Below are 21,858 nucleotides of genomic sequence, written 5' to 3'. Positions count from 1 at the left end.
TTTCTTTTTTTAAGATTTATTATCTTATTTGAAAAGTCAAGGTTACAGAAAAGGAGACGTAAGGGCAAAGAGAGGGAGATGTCTTCCTTCTGCTGGTTTACTCCCCAAATGGCCACAATGGCCTGCCAGGAGCCAGGAGCTGCATCCAGGTCTCCCATGTGGGTACAGGGGCCCAAGGACTTGGTTCATCCTCTGCTGCCCTCCCAGATGCATTATCAGGGAGTTGGATTGGAAATGGAGCAGTCAGGACTTGAACTGGTGCCCATATGGGATGTGTGCACTATAGGAAGTGAGTTTACCCCGCTGAGCCACAGCACTTTTACCTGCTAAGCCACAGCACCGGCCTCAGTTGTCTTCCTTTTTTTTTTTTTTTTTTTTTTTAAAGATTTATGTTATTTATTTGAAAGACAGAGTTACAGAGAGAGGCAGAGATAGAGAGAAAGGTCTTCCATTCACTGGTCCACTCCCAAAATGGCCACAATGTTTGGAGCTGGGTTGATCTGAAGACAGGAGCCAGGAGCCTCTCCCAGGTCCCCAACATGGGTGCAGAGACCCAAGCACTTGGGCCATCTTCCATTGCTTTCCCAGGCACATTTGCAAGAAGCTGGATTGGAAGCAGAGCAGCTGGGACTTGAACCAGCACCCACATGGGATACTGGTGCTGCAGGCTGAAGCTTTAACCTTCTGTGCCACAGTGTCAGTCCCTTGTCTTTATTTTTACAAGTGGTATCACCTCCTTTTAGAATTTCAATCTCTTAGTTAAGTACTTAATACTGTTCTCCATATCACAAATGTCAGTGTTTTCAGTTTTGGACCCATGCTTTACATTCATTATTAACCTATTATTTCATAATCCTTAGAATTATTGGCCCAATAGAATGTGAATTTTAAGAGAGAAATGTCCACGTAGGGATGTGCCACAGAACTGAGTGTATACACCATGCTATGTGACTGATTGTTGACTGTTAAAATGATCATGCATCTTGGCTACCCCATGGATTTTATCAAGTTACAGAGTGGTGAAACGTGGTAGAAAGTTTGATGAGACTAGTTAAAGAATGGCTATAATAGTTGACAATACATATAGTTTGGAAAATATTAGATAATATGTAAGTAATCATCTAACATTGCAATGTTCTAATCATTTTGCTTTCAAAAAGATATAGTTTTGCTTCCAATTAGAACATAGCAAAGACCTTATCACTGGCCAGGGCATCTGAGTAATGGGTTCAATGTTTTGTAGCACTTCTAGTTAAATAACTTGTTGTAGCTGTTTAACCTCTGTATTTCTAGACCTCTTGTCTATTAAATAAGAGAATTGGCAGATTATGAGAGACATCGCAAACTCTACAATAGTTTTATTCATAAAGGAACAAAAATTATGCAGGAATTGCTAACATCATTTCCTTCCAAAAGGAATAAGCTTATTTCATTTACACAACTTCTAGTCACATTATAGTCACTACTACATAGTTTACATATTTTACAGAATTAAAATACCTTGATTGAATCTTTTTGTTAAGCCAGCTTTGTGTCTGCTAAAATCAAGCAAACTGTGCATGTGTTTTTTTTTTTTTGCATTCGTTCAAAATAAATACCAGCATTAGAAATAGAAACATAAGTTTGCAGTGGACTTAAACATTTTGTTAGTTATTTTTGGTTGGAACTCAAAAACCATATCCCAAAGTTTTAAGTCTAGACATGAATTAGAAACTCCATGAAGACAGGAATCTGTCTTCACCTATAGATTTACAGAGGAAAGATAGAAGAGCACTTAACACCTAATATTCTCTAAGTAAATACTGTTTACTACCTGAACAACTTCAGAAATGCTTTTGGAGAATTTTGATTGTCAAAATTTTCTGTGATTCAGGTCAATGAAGCTAATTAAATCCATTTCACCTATTTTTTTCTGACACAATTAGCAAAAGTAGGGGAAAAAATTATCTGTAAGGGGGACAAACAGTGATACTTCTTAAGCTTTATTTCTACTAAGAGGTTGTCATAGTTCCTTTCATACTATTTCTAATTCATCTACAGTTAATGATATACCCAATAAAGTGCAACAAAAATTCATAAGTATATTTCCTTTTGAGGAACCATTTCCAGTGATACATTCAGTTTGGTAAATTATTATTTTAAGCAAGCCCTGTTGCTTAATATTAACTTTCTTGAGAAATTGAAGAGACAAGTAACTTCAGACTCTATTGGCAGATACTCCACATCCCTTTTCCATTTCTTTTCATTTATTTACATTTCATTCATTATTTTCTAAATTAAAGGTTTTAAGAGAAATATTTCTCTATGGCGTGATCTACACCCCAGATACCATCCTAGGCTCTAGCTCCTGCCGCCATGGCTGGAAGCCAGGTGACCCCATGGCCCAACTACCAGAGTCAGCTCTACCCCCACCCTAATAGGATTCACTGCTCCTACTTCCCTGCCCGCCCCCCAGCAAAGGTTTAAGAGGACCTGTTCCTGAACACGTGTCTCTCTTTCTCCCTCTCTCTCTCTTTGTGTTTCCTGATCTCTCTCTCTCTCTTGATCTCTCTTATGCTCTCCTTCTCTCTCTCTTTTCCCTCTTCACCCCTTCCCTCTGGTCTGTTGGGTTTCCCCCAATAGACTCTTTCCCTTTAAAAAAAAAAAAAGAGAAATATTTCTTTAAAGAAAGACATAGCTGGTAGATGCAGACAAAACTTTTTTTTGACTTTCAAGAACAAGAGCATCTTGGTTTATGCAACTCTTTCTATAAGTCTAGAGACCTGTAAGAATTGCCAAGTGAATTATGTGCGATTTATAGGATATTATCAAAGGATACAAAACATTTTCTTCAAGTTTTTTGAACAGTACTTAAAACCTCAATCTAAAGTGCTTAGCCATATTTACCCACAAAATGAGCAACATTGAACTTAGAATAGTTGAACATGGTTGACTGCTAGAATGTCAATTATAGTACATTACGTATCTTTGAGAGATATATCGATGATTGTAAGGTACAAGGTCTTAATACAGAATATTGACCATAAAGCACTTACTGTTGGGAGTAATGTATGTTACTGTAGCGTGTTACTCTGTGTCGCGATGTCATTGGAGATGTGGAGCCAAGGGTTTGGCTAATGTGAATGTCTGGACTCACCACTCGTGTCACTTGAATTTCTGGCCCTACCAAAATACTGCCACTCATTACAGGTCTCATACAATCCTCAGCCACGCTATTACTGCTCACATCAGTCACACCAGGACTAGATAATACCCTCTCAGCATAGTACACATTGTGTGTGTTGGCTAACTCAGCAGGTACGCAGATATTCCCTTGGACATCATACACAGGTGCCATTACTGTTTCAGTTACTACCACGTTGGGTGCAAGCTGAGGATCAAAGACAATTGTAGTGGGTTGTACACATGGATCAGCAGTAGTGTAAGTCTCAGTCACTATGATATCCCCATGAATCATGGGTTCAGATGCTGCCATTTCTGCTTGGAATTCAGCCTCTGAGAGACTCATTCCTGAAGATTCATTAACAAAATAATTTGGTCCGAGCAAAGGAAGGTCAGTACTGATAGGTATGCAAGCCTGATGGGAAGGAAAGGGTTCAATTTCTGTATCTAAACAGATCTCAGCAAGAGTCCTAAATTTTGGATCTAAGGTTTCTATGTAGCTTTCATCTAAGTCATCCACAATCCAACTGCAACAACCAATAGAGCCTACAGGAGAGCCTACTCCTTCATGGTCATAAATGAGCAAGCAGTCATTTGCAGGCCGACCTTCATCTTCATCCGCATAGGCATATGCTTTCTAAAATTAGAGGAAAAACAGAAAATTAGAAGTTCCTTTTCTGTTAAAATAATCAAAGAAGAATAAAAACAATGCTTCAGAGACTTCTGATTAAAGATTCTATGGAATCAACTTTTAGACCAGATTGAATCATGGTACATAGAATCAGAAGAATAAATGGAATTTCTCTTCTTTGAAAGCCAGTAAATGGGAATGTCTATATTTTGTTCAGAATCTGCATCAAAGTTAATACTTAAGTCTTTTGGAATTATACTTTTTTGTTTCTGAGGTGACCTAGAAATAATAAAATGTAGTTAGTGATGTTCAAAATATTTATTGAAGGAGAGAGCAACTTGGAATAAAAGCAGGGGTAAAGATAAAAGTATTGCTAAGCTTCACAGGCTGTGTCGGAAAGTTCAGTGAGGTTTTTTGTGGCACGTGCAAAGGCAGCTGTTGCAGTTAGTTTTAACAGAAGGGCAGCACGAAGAGCTTATTTACCATGATTTTCAAATCATTGTTTTGAAGAGAGACCTTTAAAGTAAAATCGTGAGTAGGAGCCCAATATGTAGAACAGGTGAAAGGTGACTCTCCCTGATTGAAGAGGTTGGTGGTCTGCAGGGCGTTGTGCTCAGAGCCCTGGAAGCAATCTTCCTTTTTCTCTCACCTGCTATGACCCAGGAAGGGGGTCCATGGAATCCCCTAGGGCCTGAATAGCACCATTGGAAATCACTGAATATAGTCAGACCCCTTCCTTCCTTATTTTTAAATAAACTAAAGGCCCAGAGAGGGTACATTGGCATACCCAAAACTCAGAGAGTTGTAGAATAAAAATTAATCCAGTTGTCCCTTTGATACTACATAATACATAATGCTACTTTCTCTCTGGTCTGTACCACACTCTAAATTCTATTAATAATTAAGCAAAGTAAACTTACTAAAAAGGAATTCACAAAAGTCCCTCTTCATGCCACTCTATTAGGCCAACCTAGTGCCTCCATGGCATTCTTTTTTGGAAGACATAGACCCATGGTCCATTTTGTTAGCAGGGTCACTTAGTAGATGAACAACAGGACCGACAATAGGAGACCTATTGTCAGCAACTTGTGATAATGCTGTGTTCCTGAGTTTTAACTCCATACATTCCTAGTTTTGTCTTTTAATTTATTGTTTTTCCTTTCTATTGGAAGTACCTGGAGAATATGAAAGACCTCAAAAAGAGAGGATGTGAATGTACATTTTTCCCCCTTGATCAGCATTTGCTGGTGCTATGGGAAACAAAGTAAGAAATCAGAAGGAACAGAAGACAGAAAAATGAAAAAAGGGATGTGGAACATGCTGAGAGGCTAGCCTTCTGACAGTATTAAAATGTGTGGTAGCAATTGAAAATGAAATACTACTGCAAAGTGGCATTATGCATTTTAAGGAGAAGGGAAATATTTTAAACTCAAAATTGGGAGAGGGTGGAGAATGAAATATATTTCAGAAGATGCTTACTGCCATTTTCCCTAGTATTTCCATCATAATTATAATATTCTGTTTAGGGACTTTTTTACATGTGATCGTGTGTAAGGAGAATTACCTCTGTGAAGTAGCTGTCCAGAAAAGCCATGTTCACGCCAGTGTCTGCATATTCCCGCAGAGTTCCCATGGTGGAGCTCCTCTTCCTTGTGGTGCCCACTGCCCCTCCAGCCACCAGGCCAGCAGCTGTCCCAAGACCTGTATTGAGTTCCACTCCTGATACTCCCCCTTCAACTGTTCCTCCGCCTGCATAGGTATTGTTGTAAATCTCTGAAAAGAGAGGGCATTCTCACAACACCGCTTGCATTGAATTGCCTTCCTCGCTTGTCTGTCTATGAAATCGCCAGCTGCACCCCACCACCCCCTCCCCATAGCAGAGTGCATTCTGGAAAGCTGGGAAAGGACAATCATAAAGAATTCCCATGCTTGCTCTAGTATTGGGCAGCTGCTCAACGTGGTTCAATCATTTCATACTCAGTATTTTGTGTGTGGGTCTGCTGAGTCGGGAAAGTGTAAGACACTGATGGGGCCAAAGCATTGTGAATGTAAGAAAAGTTCTGTAGTATATAGTAAGAAGAATTAATTTGCTACTCTTCTTGATGTTCTTGAAAACAGCTTATATTGTAAGTAGTTGGCTACAGTTGCCAGGCACTGTTCTCATGTGTGTGTGGTGGTGTGTGTATACATATAATATTTACTTAATATGTGTCTATATGTATGTATACTCATTTATTCCTTACCACAACACTTTGAATTAGTTGCTCAAACTCAATTTGAAACAATTTCTATGATAAGGATACAGGCCCAGAAAGGTTAGGTGTCTTGCCCAAGGACTTATTACAACTAGTGTTTGGCTGATCTGAGAATAAACCCAAGTACTGTGTTTCCAGAGTTTTCCCTTTTCATGATTGCATAATGTTTCAATGCCTGTAGTTTAAGACAGAAAAATCAAACAACCATATCAAGCATGTTACTTTTCCTCTGATCATGTTCTCATCCTGGGCTATCATCAGATGTGCTCCCCATCTGTAGGGTACTTTTACATGAGGTTGGTCTGGCTAAATAAGTTTGTAGGTTTTAAACAGAAAAGTAGATTTTGGTGTTGACTGACCAGAAGAATCAATGCGATCCTGGGTGTTAGAGGCTGTCATGGGAACACATACATTTGACACATCCTGGAAAGAGAAAGAAAACGTGTAAAATAAACACTTTGTGTTAAAACATTTTAAATTGGTATTGCTTCACTTTTGTGTGTTAATGTCAAGTAGGCTCAATTCCCACTGACTCTCCAGCTTCTCTGGCAAGCAACGGTCTACTCACCCTGTCCTCGGGATGCGCCCCTTCTATTCTCCAAGACTGCATCACACCTTCTCCCCCCTCCGGCACAGGAGCAAACTGTGTCCCCAGCCCTTCTGGCTGCCTTCGTTTGCAGCAACACATAAGCAGCAAGAGTGGTGAACCTGTCCCAGTGACAGGGAAGAATGAATACATATTGCATGGTTTGGGAAGTCATTGAATGCATCATTTTTGGTGACATTATATTTCAAATCAAAGGGAAAAAGACAAATGTAAAAACAATTTTTTTCCCTGAAGATCTTGCTTACATAGCCAGGTTTATAGATACAAACCCACCAAATAATGTAGAACTCTACAGCTCTACTGGAGGAAGTTTGAGATCACAGAAGTCAAGTTCATCACTGACAGATTAGAAAAATAAAGTCCAGTTCTCACTAGTGGTAGATCCAGCATTCAAATTTGATTTTCCAATTCCTGGTCTCTCATGTACATGCATGTGAATCTGTATATGTGTATGTTATAGATTTAGGTATAGATATATAACCATCTCCATGTGTTATCTATATTTGTAAGCCTGTATATATAAATATATGCATGCATAAATAGAAATATAGATCTTTATCTCCTTGTGCAGGTGTACATGTGTGGGTATATGGATATGTATATGAACACACATAGACCATCTCACACCCACATATACACCCATTTATACAAATACACATATACAATATACACATATGTAAGTAAATACATCAATATACACAATATACATACATGTAAGTAAATACATCTTCAACATATATTATTAAGAGGATTGGCTATAAGATTAATTATAGAACCTAGAGAGAGAATCCCCTATTACACTTACACTAAAAATAAAGCAATTGGACATCATCCACTAAATTTAACCAAACTATTTACATTTATTATTTTAAGACTTGCCCACAAAATGGAAAATTAAAGATTTCACAACATTTCAACTATCCAAATATTTCTGGTAACAGGAAAATTTCCATTAAATATCCTAAAAATTACCTCAGCTCTATAATTTAGATCATAAATAGTGACATGTTTGAAGTTTTCTAACATTTTAGAATAAAATCAATTTAATTCTTTGGGCCCACTCTAGTTGTTTTTCATACTTTCCTAATTCCCTAGCACAGCATGTCTTTCACTGAATGAGTTAATTAAAGGTACAAAAGAGAATATCTAAGGTGATAAAACAAGTCTCTTAGTGATTTCATTTAAACAGTTAATTTGGCAATTTTGGCATCTGTACCTTGAGCAGTGGAAGGTCAAATTTGATATTTCCAGAAAGGCTTCTGGGAAAGAACTCAAACAAGAATGGCAGCTTCTGGTATGGCACAGCTGCTCCAACTGTGCTATGTTTTTGGGAACTTAGATGTGGGCTGGATCATGTAACACTGTGGTCATGAACTCCAGATAACAAAGATACTATATAATAATTAAAATGAAAGGCGTTTAGTACATACCAAAGAGAATCACTGTCAGTATAATCTCATTTGGAGCAGAGATAACACAAAAAGTCTTGATTGGTAGCTCTTATGGTATGTAAGGCTTGGGCCAAGACCCCTCCTACTCAGCATTACACTTTCCCTGTCCCCCAAAATAGACCATGGACTTCTCCATTAAAAATGAGCCCAGAGAGACATTCTTCTCCTATCCTAGGATCAGTGTAACAACTCTTGTGTTTTCTTTCTGTGGGTCAAGAAGAGTGATGGAATTCTTAGCTCTAAAAATGCAGCTGATACTCCTTCTGCTAAAAACATATAATTTTATTCTTTTTTTAGTTGACATATAAAAATGATATGTTGATACCAAGTTTTCAATCTGGAACTACATATTAGGTTCATGGAGGGCTTAAACGTGCTGATGCTTGGGTCTTACCTTGCATAGGGCTCTTGAATGAGAACTTTTTAAGATCTCTGAGCGATTCTTACGTACAGCTAGGATTAAACGCCACTGACTTAAAGGTCACCCCACATCTCCACTCAGTTGCTCTTGAATCATGATGTGGGAAAATATCTGTACCATCATTTCATGAATCAGCTATGAGTTTTGTATAACTTTGAAAACTCACAAATTATTTTAAGAAAGAAAACCTTCTCGGCAGCCAGGTTTTTTTTTTTTTTTTTTTTTTTTTTTGTACCTTGAAATGATGAAGTAAAAATTTGTGTTCATATATATTAACAATATAGTTTAATTCTTCTTAGTTTTAGAACTCAGTGTTTGAGCTTTATGAAATCTAACTATTGCAAAGGCAACCTGAGAGGTATTACTGTCATCTGAGGATCTTTTTTTAAAAAGATACAGTGAAAGGAGGATCCTGTCTTGAGACTTGCTTGGGGACCTTGCCATTCCTGTGCCCACTGTCTTCAGATGTTCATCCGAAGCCTGGAAGCTAATTTTCTCTTCTAGATTCTTCTGCTTCCTACTACAGCAACATGTGTAGGTCACCTGAGCTCCAATTCCTCACTGACTTCTCACTGTTTGTGGAGTGAAACCCAGAGCATCTGGGGTATCATGGGCATTTCTCCACACCGGCTCCCAGCTTACCTCTCAGCCTCTCTGCTTCCTCAGAGTGCTATACTCCTCCACATCTTTTCTCTGTTTGTGCTGTTCCTTTGTCCTAGACTGTCTTTTGGATTCCTCCCCATCCCATTTTCTTTCTGAGAAAATCCTTAGCATCCCAGGCCCAGGTCTATGTCTACTTTCTCCAGAAAGACTTTAAAGAGTTTCCTAACCTCCCTACTTAGACTTAATTGCTCTGCCTCTTTACTCTTGTTCTTTTTTTTTTTTTCTAAAGATTTATTTGTTTATGGTGAAAGAGAGAGAGGTGAGAGATGAGAGAGAGAGAGAGAGAGAGGGAGAGAGATAGAAGGTGAAAGAGATACAGAGAGAGAGAGAGAGAGAGAGAGACAGAGAGAGAGAGAGAGAGAAATCTTCCATCTGCTGGTTCACACTCAAGATGGCTGCCAGGACAGGACCAGGCCAAAGCCAGGAGCCAGGAGCCAGGAGCCAGGAGCCAGGAGATTCATCTAGGTTTCTCACATGTGTACCAGGGGCCCAAGTACTTGGACCATCTTCTGCTGCTTTGCCCAAGCCATTAGCAGGGGGCTAGATTGGGAATGGAGCAGCCTGGACTTGAACCTATGCCATGGGAAGCTAGTGTTACAGGCAGTAGCTCTACCAGCAATACCACAAGACTGGCTCTATGCCTCTCTACTCCTAAAATACTTGATAAAATGTCCATTATAGGATTTATTTAATGCTTTTCTATAGAAACTGATGTGCACGTGTTTCCCATGTTTAGTTGTCTCACTACCCCTAGAGACTTTCATCATTATTGAATAGGTACATTCCCTTACCAGTCCCATTGTTTATTTTCAAGGTCACTCAACAATTGCAAAAACACCAAAAAGAAATATCCAAATGATCTGAGCCATCCCAGTGAGCCTGGTGACAGTCCTGTTTTGAAGAGAAGAATGATTTAATCCAGTACTCACACAACAGTAGTAAGGCGCCCACAGCCATCATGCCAATTCCCGCTGGTCCCATACCAACATTGGAAGCCCCTATCCGGTCATCAGAGTCAGACCCATCCATATCATTGGTGACTAAGCTGATGTCCTCAGTGTAGATGCCTGTGGTGCTAGAGAACACACACAGGTTGTTGTCACAATCGCAGGCCTGTAACTGTATGTATTGCGGCAATTCACACGCTCTGTTAAAGCTGTCCTTAACCAGGATTGGGATTTGGACAGGTCCCGGAGATACAAACTGCTCAGTTGTAAGGATCGCAGAGGTACCTCAAAGGAAGAGAAGGAACAAAATAAATTAAAATCCTCTGGGATAGCACTTTGTAATATCTAAGCTAATGTAAAACTTGATTTTTTTCATGCTTGTAGACACACAGCACCTTGTCCTTTTTATACTATGTGATGCTACTTTGTTCTTTTAAAAATTCATAATTAGTTATTCAGTACCACTTCCTGCAGGATTATTGTTTCTACAAGGCCAGTAGGGCCCCTGGTGTTTATTCCTAGAGCAAGAGTTCTTGGCAAATAATATATAATAAATAAATATTTGTTCAAAGAAACAATAACATAGAACTCAGGCCGGCGCCGTGGCTCAACAGGCTAATCCTCCGCCTTGCGGCGCCGGCACACCGGGTTCTAGTCCCGGTCGGGGCACCGATCCTGTCCCGGTTGCCCCTCTTCCAGGCCAGCTCTCTGCTGTGGCCAGGGAGTGCAGTGGAGGATGGCCCAAGTGCTTGGGTCCTGCACCCCATGGGAGACCAGGAGAAGCACCTGGCTCCTGCCATCGGAACAGCGCGGTGCGCCGGCCGCAGCGCGCTACCGCGGCGGCCATTGGAGGGTGAACCAACGGCAAAGGAAGACCTTTCTCTCTGTCTCTCTCTCTCTCTCACTGTCCACTCTGCCTGTCAAAAATAAAAAATAAAAAAAAAAAAATAACATAGAACTCAAAGAAAATATTGAAAGTCTTCTATATAGGATTATAGTTTACAAAATATCCTCCATAGGAATCATTTATCTCTTATTTGAAATCTTGTCCCTTCAGATAAAATTATTCTGGTAATTAATATTCTTCTAATTCTTATCTCTGTCATTACTTCTGGATTTTTTATACAAAAATATTGCTTAAAACTTTGATTGGAATTTGTTTATCAACCCAAGAAAGATCCAGAGATGATTCAATTTATGCCTAAACCATGATTAACCCATAAAACTAGTTTTTATGCCTTATTACTTTCAGTCAGTTGAATGAAAAACTAATTATATCTACCAAAATCTAGCCTGTGTACAAAATAATAATTGGAAAGGCAATGTTACAGCCCTTTAGATTAAATTCATTCTGTTTTTCACCATCCATGTTGAAACAGGGTTCTAGGAATATTGTGTCCAGTGTTGTTATATATTTTTACTAACAAATCTATAATATCATTTGAGGGCCTTTGCTAAACTCCTTGTAGAGTTCATTTCCTTACATTTTTACTGGTGACATCTAGGATCCGTATGAGGGAACAAGTAGTCAGCAATTATCATATAACAATGAGATATTCAAATTTATAGAAGGTAGACTCAGAGTTGTCTTGATTTTAATTGAATTGCTATAATGTACTTAGCTTTTTAATATATCAAAGTAGTTGTGTTGAAAAGAGTTAAAATATTTGGCAGAAAAAAACAGTAATTGGTGATATTTTCACAGTGTTATTTTAGACTTTCTCCATTCTATCAACAGAAAAGCATGGAGGCCTAAGATCAGTGGGAAGTATTTCCTCCCAGCTTGAACCCTCCTCTCCAGTACCCCAAGATGTCCTTCTCATTGTCCCAAATGCATATTGAATTAGGGGCTATTTCAGGCCAAATGGAATCCTCTCATACCATTTCATTTTCTATTATACATTTAACATTTTAGGGAAAGGAACCCAAGCTGGATAAAATATTGTTTCCTGGTTTTTTCTTTTTTAAAATCAATGTCAGGTGTTTATTTTCTGTAGCTACAGCCAGTACACAACACATATTATTTTGAGATCTTGGGATTTGTTTTTCTCTTTATGTTCCTTGGTTTGTGGATTCCTTTGTATCTAAGTATTCCCCCTTATTTCCAAATGGTTGTATGGAACCACATATTAGCAGTAGTTTGCTTAACCATTCCTTTAATATTGGGAAATTTGGATTTAATTTTTCACCCTTACAAATAAGTATAAAGCAGTAGCACTTGATAGAAACAATCTAGTTGATCTTGTGAGCTACTGAGTAGAAAATGTGTAAATGTGTCAACAGGATACCTGAAGTTCAGGGTCATTTATGTGATTTGCCTGAAAATTTTCAGAACAGGGAATTGGGACATTGCTAACCCTTGAGTCAGTCAAGGGTTCTGTTTATTTAAAAACAGGTCAAATACAGGTTTAGTATTCCTCTAAATAAAATGATAAAGTGGTAATTATATACTACTATTTGTAATTGCTGTATTTATAGAACATTCTGATTTATTTTAGTTTGAACCTTTTTCAAATCTAATTACATATATAAAAGTATTTCATTTAATATGAAGACATTAAACTAAAAAATAGAAAATATTAAGTGATTTGACTAATTACTTGGCAACTGCTTTGCTTTGGACTTGAAGTGTGAGCAAGGATACGTCCTACTTACCATTTACTGATCTGATATCCCACAAGTCAGCTGTTCCCGGCGGCTCATCAACAACACAGAAGGTGAAGGGCGAACCATAAGAATGATCCCTAACGTAAATGATGACCGATGCAGAAGTGGTGCAGACATATCTGCTTTCCGAAAAAATTACAGGGCAGTAATCATTGACATCAGGAACCTCGATACAGATGGTTCCTGTAGCTGTTTTCCCAGAACCATCTGAAAGGTAAAGCACATGGCATTGGGATAAGTGACGTCAGGGAGAAAACTCTTTCTCTATATCCCATGGAAACGCCATGGCATATAGGAACAGCAGCAATGACTCCAAGGTGTGAGGTTTCTGCATACGTCAGTGTTACATTGCATGCTCCGTTCCATTCACACTGCTTCGTTTGAGTTCTTTGAGTTTCTTCCTAACTTGGGACTCGTGTGCATTCTGTCCACTCCTCCTTCCTTCTAAGCCCTGCTTATCCTCATCTGGAAAACTGAGTGCCTGCTCTCAGAAAAGGCCTACTGCTTTCTCTTCCCATGCTGTCCCTATAAAGGAAACCCCCGGACCAGTTTACAGCCTCTCATGCGGGAAACTTGTTGAACCCCCGTGGTTGTGGAAGTAACTATAGCTGAAATTAAGTAATCACTTGCATTTACAAAAATTCTATCAATTTAAATTCCATCCCTAGATGGTACTTCTCTCTGTAATAACACTTCTGAAAAAAAGAGAAATCTATTAGATTTTTTCCACTTAACCCATTTGAAACACATTTTTGATTCGTGTAATTTATTAGAAAGGGGAGAGGATCAAGAATTAGTAAGTCAGAATTTTAGTTCACTTTTCTACTCTGTGCTCTGTTATAGTGAATAAGATTTTTTTTTTTAACCTTGCAAGGAGGTTTAGTTTTCTCATTTGTGAATTAGAATATTATCATCTCTAGGGTACTTTACTGGATCATTTCTGAGAAGTTAATAAACTTATTTTAAAAATATTTCCTGTTTGCCTAGGTGGAGGAGTCACTAGGCTAACTGAATGATAACTGAGAGCTTGTCCATGTTCTACATGATTTTGTACAGTTTGTTCTTGTACCCTGTCTGTCATTGGATTTTCTAGACTCATAAGTCTCTTTAACTTAGTCCCTCGTTACAGAGACATCAGATTATCCCATAGATTGTTGTATTGCTATTCTTTGATCCCTTCTAGCTTTTGTCTCGCCTCATGATGTGGCAAACACAGCTCAATCTATAGCTTACAGCATGTATACCCCACCGGAGTTCGCGGTCTGCAGAGCATTGCCTCTGCCCCTAGGGACTTTGGTTGCTGGAACAACAGAGCCATTTGGAGGTGATTAAACACCTGAACCTGGATTTTAGTCTTATTTTGCTACATTTTGATGACACTTTTGTCTCTTTATTCACCTTGAATGATTAATTTTTTTACTCCAGTTTTTGAAAATGTTCACATATGACAAATATGCAAACATAGAGTGCTATCAATGTGGTTAGAATGAATTTTAGAAACACCTTCCAAAACACTGATGATAAATATGACAATATAACTGACCCAGATGTTAAAAGTGATTCTGTTGGATGAATGCAGGAGTGTATGGACCACATTGTTCATGCATTCTTCCTTTCAGATATTATCCTGGTCACATATCTTTCTCTGTATTTGACAAGTCTCATGGTCAGATACAAACGGAATGCAAACCTACAGTATCTATGTTGTATGAGGCATGCATCTGGAGCACTTGTCTTTCTCCTTCTTTCCTGGTTATTGACCTTTCTCTGTTTTGTTCTGTAGCAGCTGGTTTCCTAGGCATGCTACGGAGAATCATTAACTATTGATAAATAAACAAATTCCTTTTGCTATTTACCAAGAGGAATGAGTAATACATTTTCTCAAGTAAAAAGCAGCTGAATTACAAATTAATTCAATGCACTTGAGCCTTCAACTTTTGATTTTGGGTCTTATATTTGAAATAACTGTTTTTTTGGTCCACAGAATTTTGTTAACATGTCTGTGAAACAAAACACAGGCCTCTCAATGTAGCTCAGATTTAGTGGTGCCTGTAAAATAACTGTTGGGGACACTGCACCCCACCTCCAGTTGATCCCAAAGTGAATTTTGAGCACAGTTTCAGCCCTTATTGGGTAGACATTTCTAACGTGTTCTGCAAGTGGTTTTAGCCTAACTCAAGAGAAGCGGTCATAAACAGAGACTGAATTTTATTTATACCTATTTTTAGTTTTATGGTTTTTTTTGTAAATCACGTAATATTCTTTATTTGGTAGTAGGTAAAGTCAGTCATGATTTAAGTATAAATTATAATTAGAAGAGTAAATGAATTCATTTCTTTGTCAAGGTGTTTAGTACTTTCCGTAAGTATTACATATATCACAAAATAACTCAAATGTCAGCATTACAGTAAGGTTTATAATATTTAATATAATAGTATTAATATTATTTTTTTCATTTATTAAACTTTTATTTAATGAATACAAATTTCCAAAGTACAGCTTATGGGTTACAATGGCTTCCCCCCTCCCATAACTTCCCTCCCACCCGCTGTATTAATATTATTAAGATATTAAAAATATATTTTCTTACCATCTATAGCCAGGATCTCTGCTGTGTATATCCCATTGGTAATATATTTTGACTTCTTATCAAATTCCCTGGAAAACTGTATCTCACCAGTCCTTGAATCAATTTTTAACCAGTTGCCTGCATCGTGCCCTATGATATACCTGTTTTTAAATAAATAACTTTGTCATCATGAAAGTTAATACTTTTAAGTCATATAGAAAGCTACAATATGATAAATTTACATGTTTTGTTTTAAAGATTTATTTATTTATTTGAAAGACAGAGTTATATATATATATATAGAGTGATAAGACAGAGAACGATCTTCCATCCGCTGGTTCACTTCCCAAATGACCACAATGGCTGGAGCTGGGCCAGGCTGAAGCCAGGAGCCAGGAGCTTCCTCTGGGACTCCCACATGGGTGCAGGGGCCCAAGCACTTGGGGCACTTTTTGCTGCTTTCCCAGGCCATTAGCAGGGAGCTGAATTGGAAGTGGAGCAGTGAGGAGGACTTGAATCGGAAATCTTATGGGATGCTGGCGCAGCAGGCGGTGGCTTAATCTGCTATGCCACAGTGCTGGTCCCTATGTGTTATATTTTTCTACTTATAGTGATAATTATCTTTGTTTCTAATCTGTATATATCCAACAAAACCCCCATATTAAGTATGTTCATGCACAGGGTCCATTCTTCTCGGGAAGGGAATGTGAGGAAGCAGATGGACTAATAGGCAGTTAGGTCAGTCCCGTCAGCATGAGGGACAGGGAAGTCTGTTTAAGATGGTACAAAATGCTTGCTTCCTCCAGAAAAGCTACCTTTAGCAAGATGGAAGTGTCCACCCACTCCCTTGGAGTTTACAGTTTTATACTGAGAATAGCAAGGAAGTAGGAATTCTGCCCTTCTGAGTTTTCACTTTATCTTGAAAACAGAAAGATGTCATGGATCCTACCCTTCTGATATTTGTTTGTCTTATCACCAGCAAGCTAGACAGGACAGGCAGGATTATAAATCTGGCCTTTGGATGGGTTTTGTCCCCGCCCTCCAACTGATTGTGAGCTGCTGTTCTGTTTTTTTTTTTTTCCCCCAAAAAATCATGCTTAAATGATTTGACTGTCACGGTTTCTCGGGTCTGCCTCTCTTGGAGCCCCACTCCTGACTGCTGCAACAAGTTTCTGTCTTAAATAAATCTTGCTTTGCTCAAAAAAAAAAAAACATCATTCTTACTCTTTTAGCTATTGGTATGATTGTTAAAAAATGTATGAGTTTCTCTAGGGTAAATTTATTAAATCATAATAAAATAACATACCCTTTGTTTTCAAAAACAAACATCGGTTTTCATTTCACATTGACAAATGTCGTATGTTTTAAGCCACATTGGTTTCAGAGCCCCTCATTGTTGGCCTTGCAGGTACTTGTACTATCCTCTAACTTGTCTCTCTGTGTCACGTTATAGATAATGCATTCAACCTGCTCGCTCTGGTTGGAACTAGGTTTCCTTCTCTTTACCAAGCACAATTTCAGTCCTCTGTTTATCTGACATCTTTTATTTGTCTTATTATTTATTTGACTTATTATTTTTTGTAGAGTTTGTCAACTTGTTTTCTGATTCAATAATTAACTGTTAAATATCAGAGTAATGTATAAGTGAATAGACTTTGTATATTCCAAAAATATGGGTTGGGGGAAGTGGCGAGAGGAAGAGAGAAGGGAAATAGAGAAGACCTATATATTTCCATGCAGCTATTTTCTAAATATCTGATATAGGTTTTTTTTAAATTATTTATTTATTTACTTGAAAGTCAGAATTACAGAGAGGCAAAGAGGTCTTCCATCCGCTGGTTCACTCCCCAGATGGCCACAATGGCCGGAGCTGGGCAGATCTAAAACTAGGAGCTAGCAGCTTCTCCTGGGTCTCCCACATGGATGCAGGGAGGGCCTCTTCTACTGCTTTCCCAGGCCACAGCAGAGAGCTAGATGGGAAGTGGAGTAGCCGGGACTCGAACTGGCACCCATATGGGATGCCAGCACTGCAGGCGGTGGCTTTACTTGCTACGCCACTGCGCCGGCCCTCTGATACAGTTCTAATTCACTAACAATCTACATATCTAGGGCCCCTAATACCTGTTTTTCTGTTTCGCTTGTTCTGATCGTTTTTACGTTTATCAAATTTCTGAAACACCTTTGTTTTAAATTCCTCCATTGCTTTTTCTTCTCAAGTTAAGCAGAGGGTTGATTATTCCCAGAGTCATAGATAACACAGGTTAAAGGAAAAAAGCAATGAGTCATTTTTTTATTACATCTTATTGTCTCCAATATAGCTTAATCAGTCTGGGGCCAAGATAGTGCAATTGATCACAAAAGATCAAAGAGAGTCAAAGGATCATTAAGTGGCTTTTGATCTGACAGTTGTTCCCTGGACACAATTGCTCTTATAACCAACTGGAGCCCTGACAGCTTCTAAAGCACTATTAAAATTCTAAGAGATTTCAAATGCTGTAACAGTCTTCTAAAACAAACAAGCAAGCAAGCAAAGAGAGAGAGAAACTAAGCAAAACAGAACTCCAGAAGTATTACAGCCTACATAGTCTAGCACACACTACATCAATTAACACTGGCCAGAACCAGGCCACACTGATGTGAACAAAGTCTTTGCAGTACCTGACGTTTGTAGCAGGATTTCCTGTGTCCAGGTCTATGGCTGTATATGTGCCAAGCACATAATTTGATAAGGAATCTCCTGTTTTTGCTTCCCGCACACTGAAAGTCATAGAACTTGGATGAAATATGGGTCCTTCTCTCACATTAACAACCTGAATTCTCACAGGAGTGGACTGCATTCGAAATTGAGAAGCCACTGAGTGGTGAAAATCAGCTTGGTTTTTAACTCCAATACTAAGATGAATATTAGGTACTTGTTCGTAATCCAGCATCTAAAAAAAGAAAAGAAAAGAAAAAGAAAAAACTCCAAAACTGTTTCATACAGTGAAAAGCCATGGTAAGCAAATCACACAGTGGAATAAAGTTCAGGAGTTTTGCAATTCATGTTGGAAATTGAAAAAATTTTACTTACTACTGCATTAGGTATTTTAGACGTATTATTATTTTTACCTTTTGGCATAATCAGGTACATAGGTCTTTTAAAACTGTGACTTTAAATTGGAATCAAATTTTGGAGTTTTGAACTTCTTACATGAAATCCATTAAGTGAAAAATTATATTTTCTTCCAAATAAAGTGTTTATGAAAAATAAAAAAATTATGATGAAATAAGACATGTTCATAACTCTGAATGAATAAAAGAATGGAATTCAGACTCCTTTGCAGAATTCACATCTGAGAATCCTTGAAAGTTTAATCAGCAGAATGAAGGTTGATGCATATGATGTAACTGAACATGTAATTATATTTTAAATGCTGCAAACAATTCTGAAGATAATGGTTAGTGTAGTCTGCCCTAAACTATCATTTAATTATACTGGGTCTGGTGGACAAGAAGACTTTCTTGTGGGCCTATCCACATATTCATACTCTAAGAAAAGTCACCTTTGAAATGGGTTTACTGGATAAAGGATGAATAGAATTTTTGATACAGTGATTGATGTGGTGACATGAAAAGTCACAACCGAAGAAGCTGCATAAAAGAGAGCTCTGGGCAATGTTTGTTCAAAAGTGCTCTGGAAGCTGATGCTAGCATCCCTTGCAAGGTTTTTGCTAACAGCAGAAGTCAAGAAATCTCTGCCATCAGCAAAACCCTGTGATAAATCTCTACTTCCCAGGGAAATTTCATGACCTCATAGATGTTTCCTTAGGTTTTTACTGTGAAATTTATTATGATGAGCTGATAGAAATATTTCCAGGAATTCACTAGTATTCTTGTTTGGAGGTTGCTCAGCATGTCCCACTTGAATTTCATTTTAAACTAAACCCTGGAGATTTGGGATTTTGATTGCCTTTATACATCTTTTTATAGATGTTCCCATAATACATCCTCCTTATATGGATAAGTCCTTTTCATGCCACACACAAAGCTGAATATGAGGAATTTTCAGTTGGAAGAGATTCTTCTTTTACAGCTCAACTTTTATTTTCTGGAATTCCGTGCTATCTTCAAAGAAATGAAAAATTTAAGAACTTTTATCATCATAGAGAGATGCGCTGGGATTTTTTTGTTTACACACAAAAGGCACTTTTGTTTGAAAAAATAGTTCCCTATCTATGGAACATATTGTGATGACAATATATTAATGTGTCCAAAGTTATGTAATTACAGAGATTTATAGATCTGAAATTGAAAATCTCATTTAGCAGGGGAGATTACAAAAGACAAACAGGAAAATCTGAAAGTGGCTCATTCATTTTTTACAAATGGGAGACATTTATCAAGGATTTTCTGGTTGTGTCCAAAAGTTATGGGTTAGCAAAGAGCAGGAAAAACCTTTGGAGCCTCTTCTTAGAGTGAAAGGAAAGCCTGGGAAAACTCAAACTCTGCAGGGTAAGGCACAGTTGTAGAAAAATGACTTAGAAGGCTATGCAGGTGTGCATCAGAGCAGGTAGGGCCTGGTCTGCAGTGATCTGGGGCAAGACTCAGGGTGAAGGTGGCCCCTCCAGAAGCCAATTTGGCTTATGGTTTTCGCTCCAGTAAATTTCAGTATGGGAGCTCAGCTGTGGGATTCTCACATCCGGTACTTTGTCTAATTTACCAGGACACTGCTGATTTGGAGAGGGGGGTGTGCTGATTCATTTGAGAACCAAGTATGAAAGAGAGAGAAGGTTAGAAGTCTCCAGTGCAAAGGAATATGCGAGACTTATTTTTTTTTTTTTTTAGTGGCGGGGGACAGAGGAAAGGAAATAGTCAGATATCTTCTAGATGTTTGTATTCTGCTTTTCCAGAATGGGCATTTTAGGTTACAAATGTGTCTGGAAGAGACCAGCAGGGTACACAGATCTGGGAAGGAGTTTATAGATGTGAACAGACTTGGAGGGAAGGCCTCAGGGAGCTAGTTCTTTCCTAAAACCTGTTTTACTGGTCTCCGATTATATGGTGAGCTATGGAGGTACAGTTAAATATAGCTTTGAGATCAGAGAGATCTGATTGGGTCTTTGTCAATTGCCGCCTGGGTGAGTTCCACAAAGCTGGGTTTCTTCTTTGTTCCTCTTTATGTAAAAAAGGAATCACTGCATTTTCTCCTCAGAATTGGGAGGATTAGATGACATAATATGTGTAGAGCTTCTATATGTACAATATTTTGTTCAGTGATTGCTTAATAAGGATTAATTAGAATTATTATCAAACTAGAGGATCAACATTTCTTTGTTAGAATTCTAGCTAACATTTTCTTTCCTCTTCCTGTTGATGTGAACATGTATTTATATACATGTATTCATACTGATTCTTAGTATTCCCAAGTACATTTATCAGTAAGTACCACAGCAAGGTTGTTATCAACAGAGAGATTTTCTTCTGTTAAATTTAAAATTCCTTGGGATTAAGACCGTGTCTCATTCACCTTCTTATCTGTAGCACATAGCAATTCTCAATACATTTTTGTTGAACTGCATCATTTGTAACATCCTCAGACTAAGAAAGAGGTTATATGACGCTTAGTTGAGAGCCCATTACTAAGGGATCTGTTTCTACAAGGGTAAGTGATGACTTGAATGAAAATGGAGAGTGTCACTTCAGTGATCTCATTCGTTCCAAATGTATTTGAAATATGTAGCTAACCACTGGTTGTTGAAAACGCCAAATTCCAGGAAAATTATCCATCTTTCTAAAATAGAAGTACTTTGGCTATGTAATAGCACACACACTAAGGCTCTTAATTTTATTTTAACTAGTCTTCTGCATCATTTTGGTATTTTTAAAGCATTGTTTCTCTAAAAAGACTTGCAAAGTTATTAACCAGGGAAAATAGTAAAGATTTTTTTCAACATAGCATCTAATACCATTTTGGCCGATTTTTTTCATGCAGTAATTTTTTTCATGATTGCCCAGTAGTTTTTTTGGAAAATGAAGTAAGTATACTTTTGAAGCCTTTTATCTATCACAGAAGACACATTGCATAAGTCAGATAATACATTGCCTGCAGTGAGGTACACTTTCTTTTTCATGTTTACCGTTCTATGTAGAAATTATGAATTGTGAAATCAGGTTCAGGGACTACCATTTGAATGAAATCCAAACCATTAATTTCAAGTTAATGCCATCATCAACAGTGCGCACAAAAGGTTTGGGGGTCTCTAATACCTTCTGGACACTGGGACATGTGCTAGGAATACAAAGATATTTGGTGTGTGAAGTCCCTAATATTAATTGAGTAGTTTGGGAGACAAATCAGAAGAAAAGAACAGCAATATATCATAAAATAATTTGCAAAGTCAGGGACTATGATGGTAAAAACACAGCTAAGAATTGCCTGACATATATAGATCTTGATTTTTAACAAGGATGTCAGGTTGAACAAAATTCTGATACCTGGAAAAGAA

At 38.0% G+C, this 21,858-nt stretch overlaps 1 protein-coding gene across 1 annotated transcript in view; it reads right to left on the bottom strand.

Annotated features, from left to right (window-relative positions):
* Window positions 1–3,031: 3,031 nt before the first annotated feature.
* Window positions 3,032–21,858, bottom strand: part of DSG4 (desmoglein 4) — a 34,407-nt gene continuing 15,580 nt past the window's right edge. Inside the window, 8 exon segments of the mRNA XM_062200023.1 lie at window positions 3,032–3,799; window positions 5,358–5,566; window positions 6,408–6,471; window positions 6,617–6,756; window positions 10,120–10,422; window positions 12,793–13,011; window positions 15,395–15,534; window positions 18,032–18,303. Of these exon segments, the coding sequence (XP_062056007.1) occupies window positions 3,032–3,799; window positions 5,358–5,566; window positions 6,408–6,471; window positions 6,617–6,756; window positions 10,120–10,422; window positions 12,793–13,011; window positions 15,395–15,534; window positions 18,032–18,303 (2,115 nt within the window).

This window comes from Lepus europaeus, chromosome 9, assembly GCF_033115175.1.
Source record: "Lepus europaeus isolate LE1 chromosome 9, mLepTim1.pri, whole genome shotgun sequence".
In the NCBI taxonomy this organism is placed as follows: Eukaryota; Metazoa; Chordata; class Mammalia; order Lagomorpha; family Leporidae; genus Lepus; species Lepus europaeus.
This window is presented reverse-complemented; position numbering and strand designations above follow the sequence as displayed.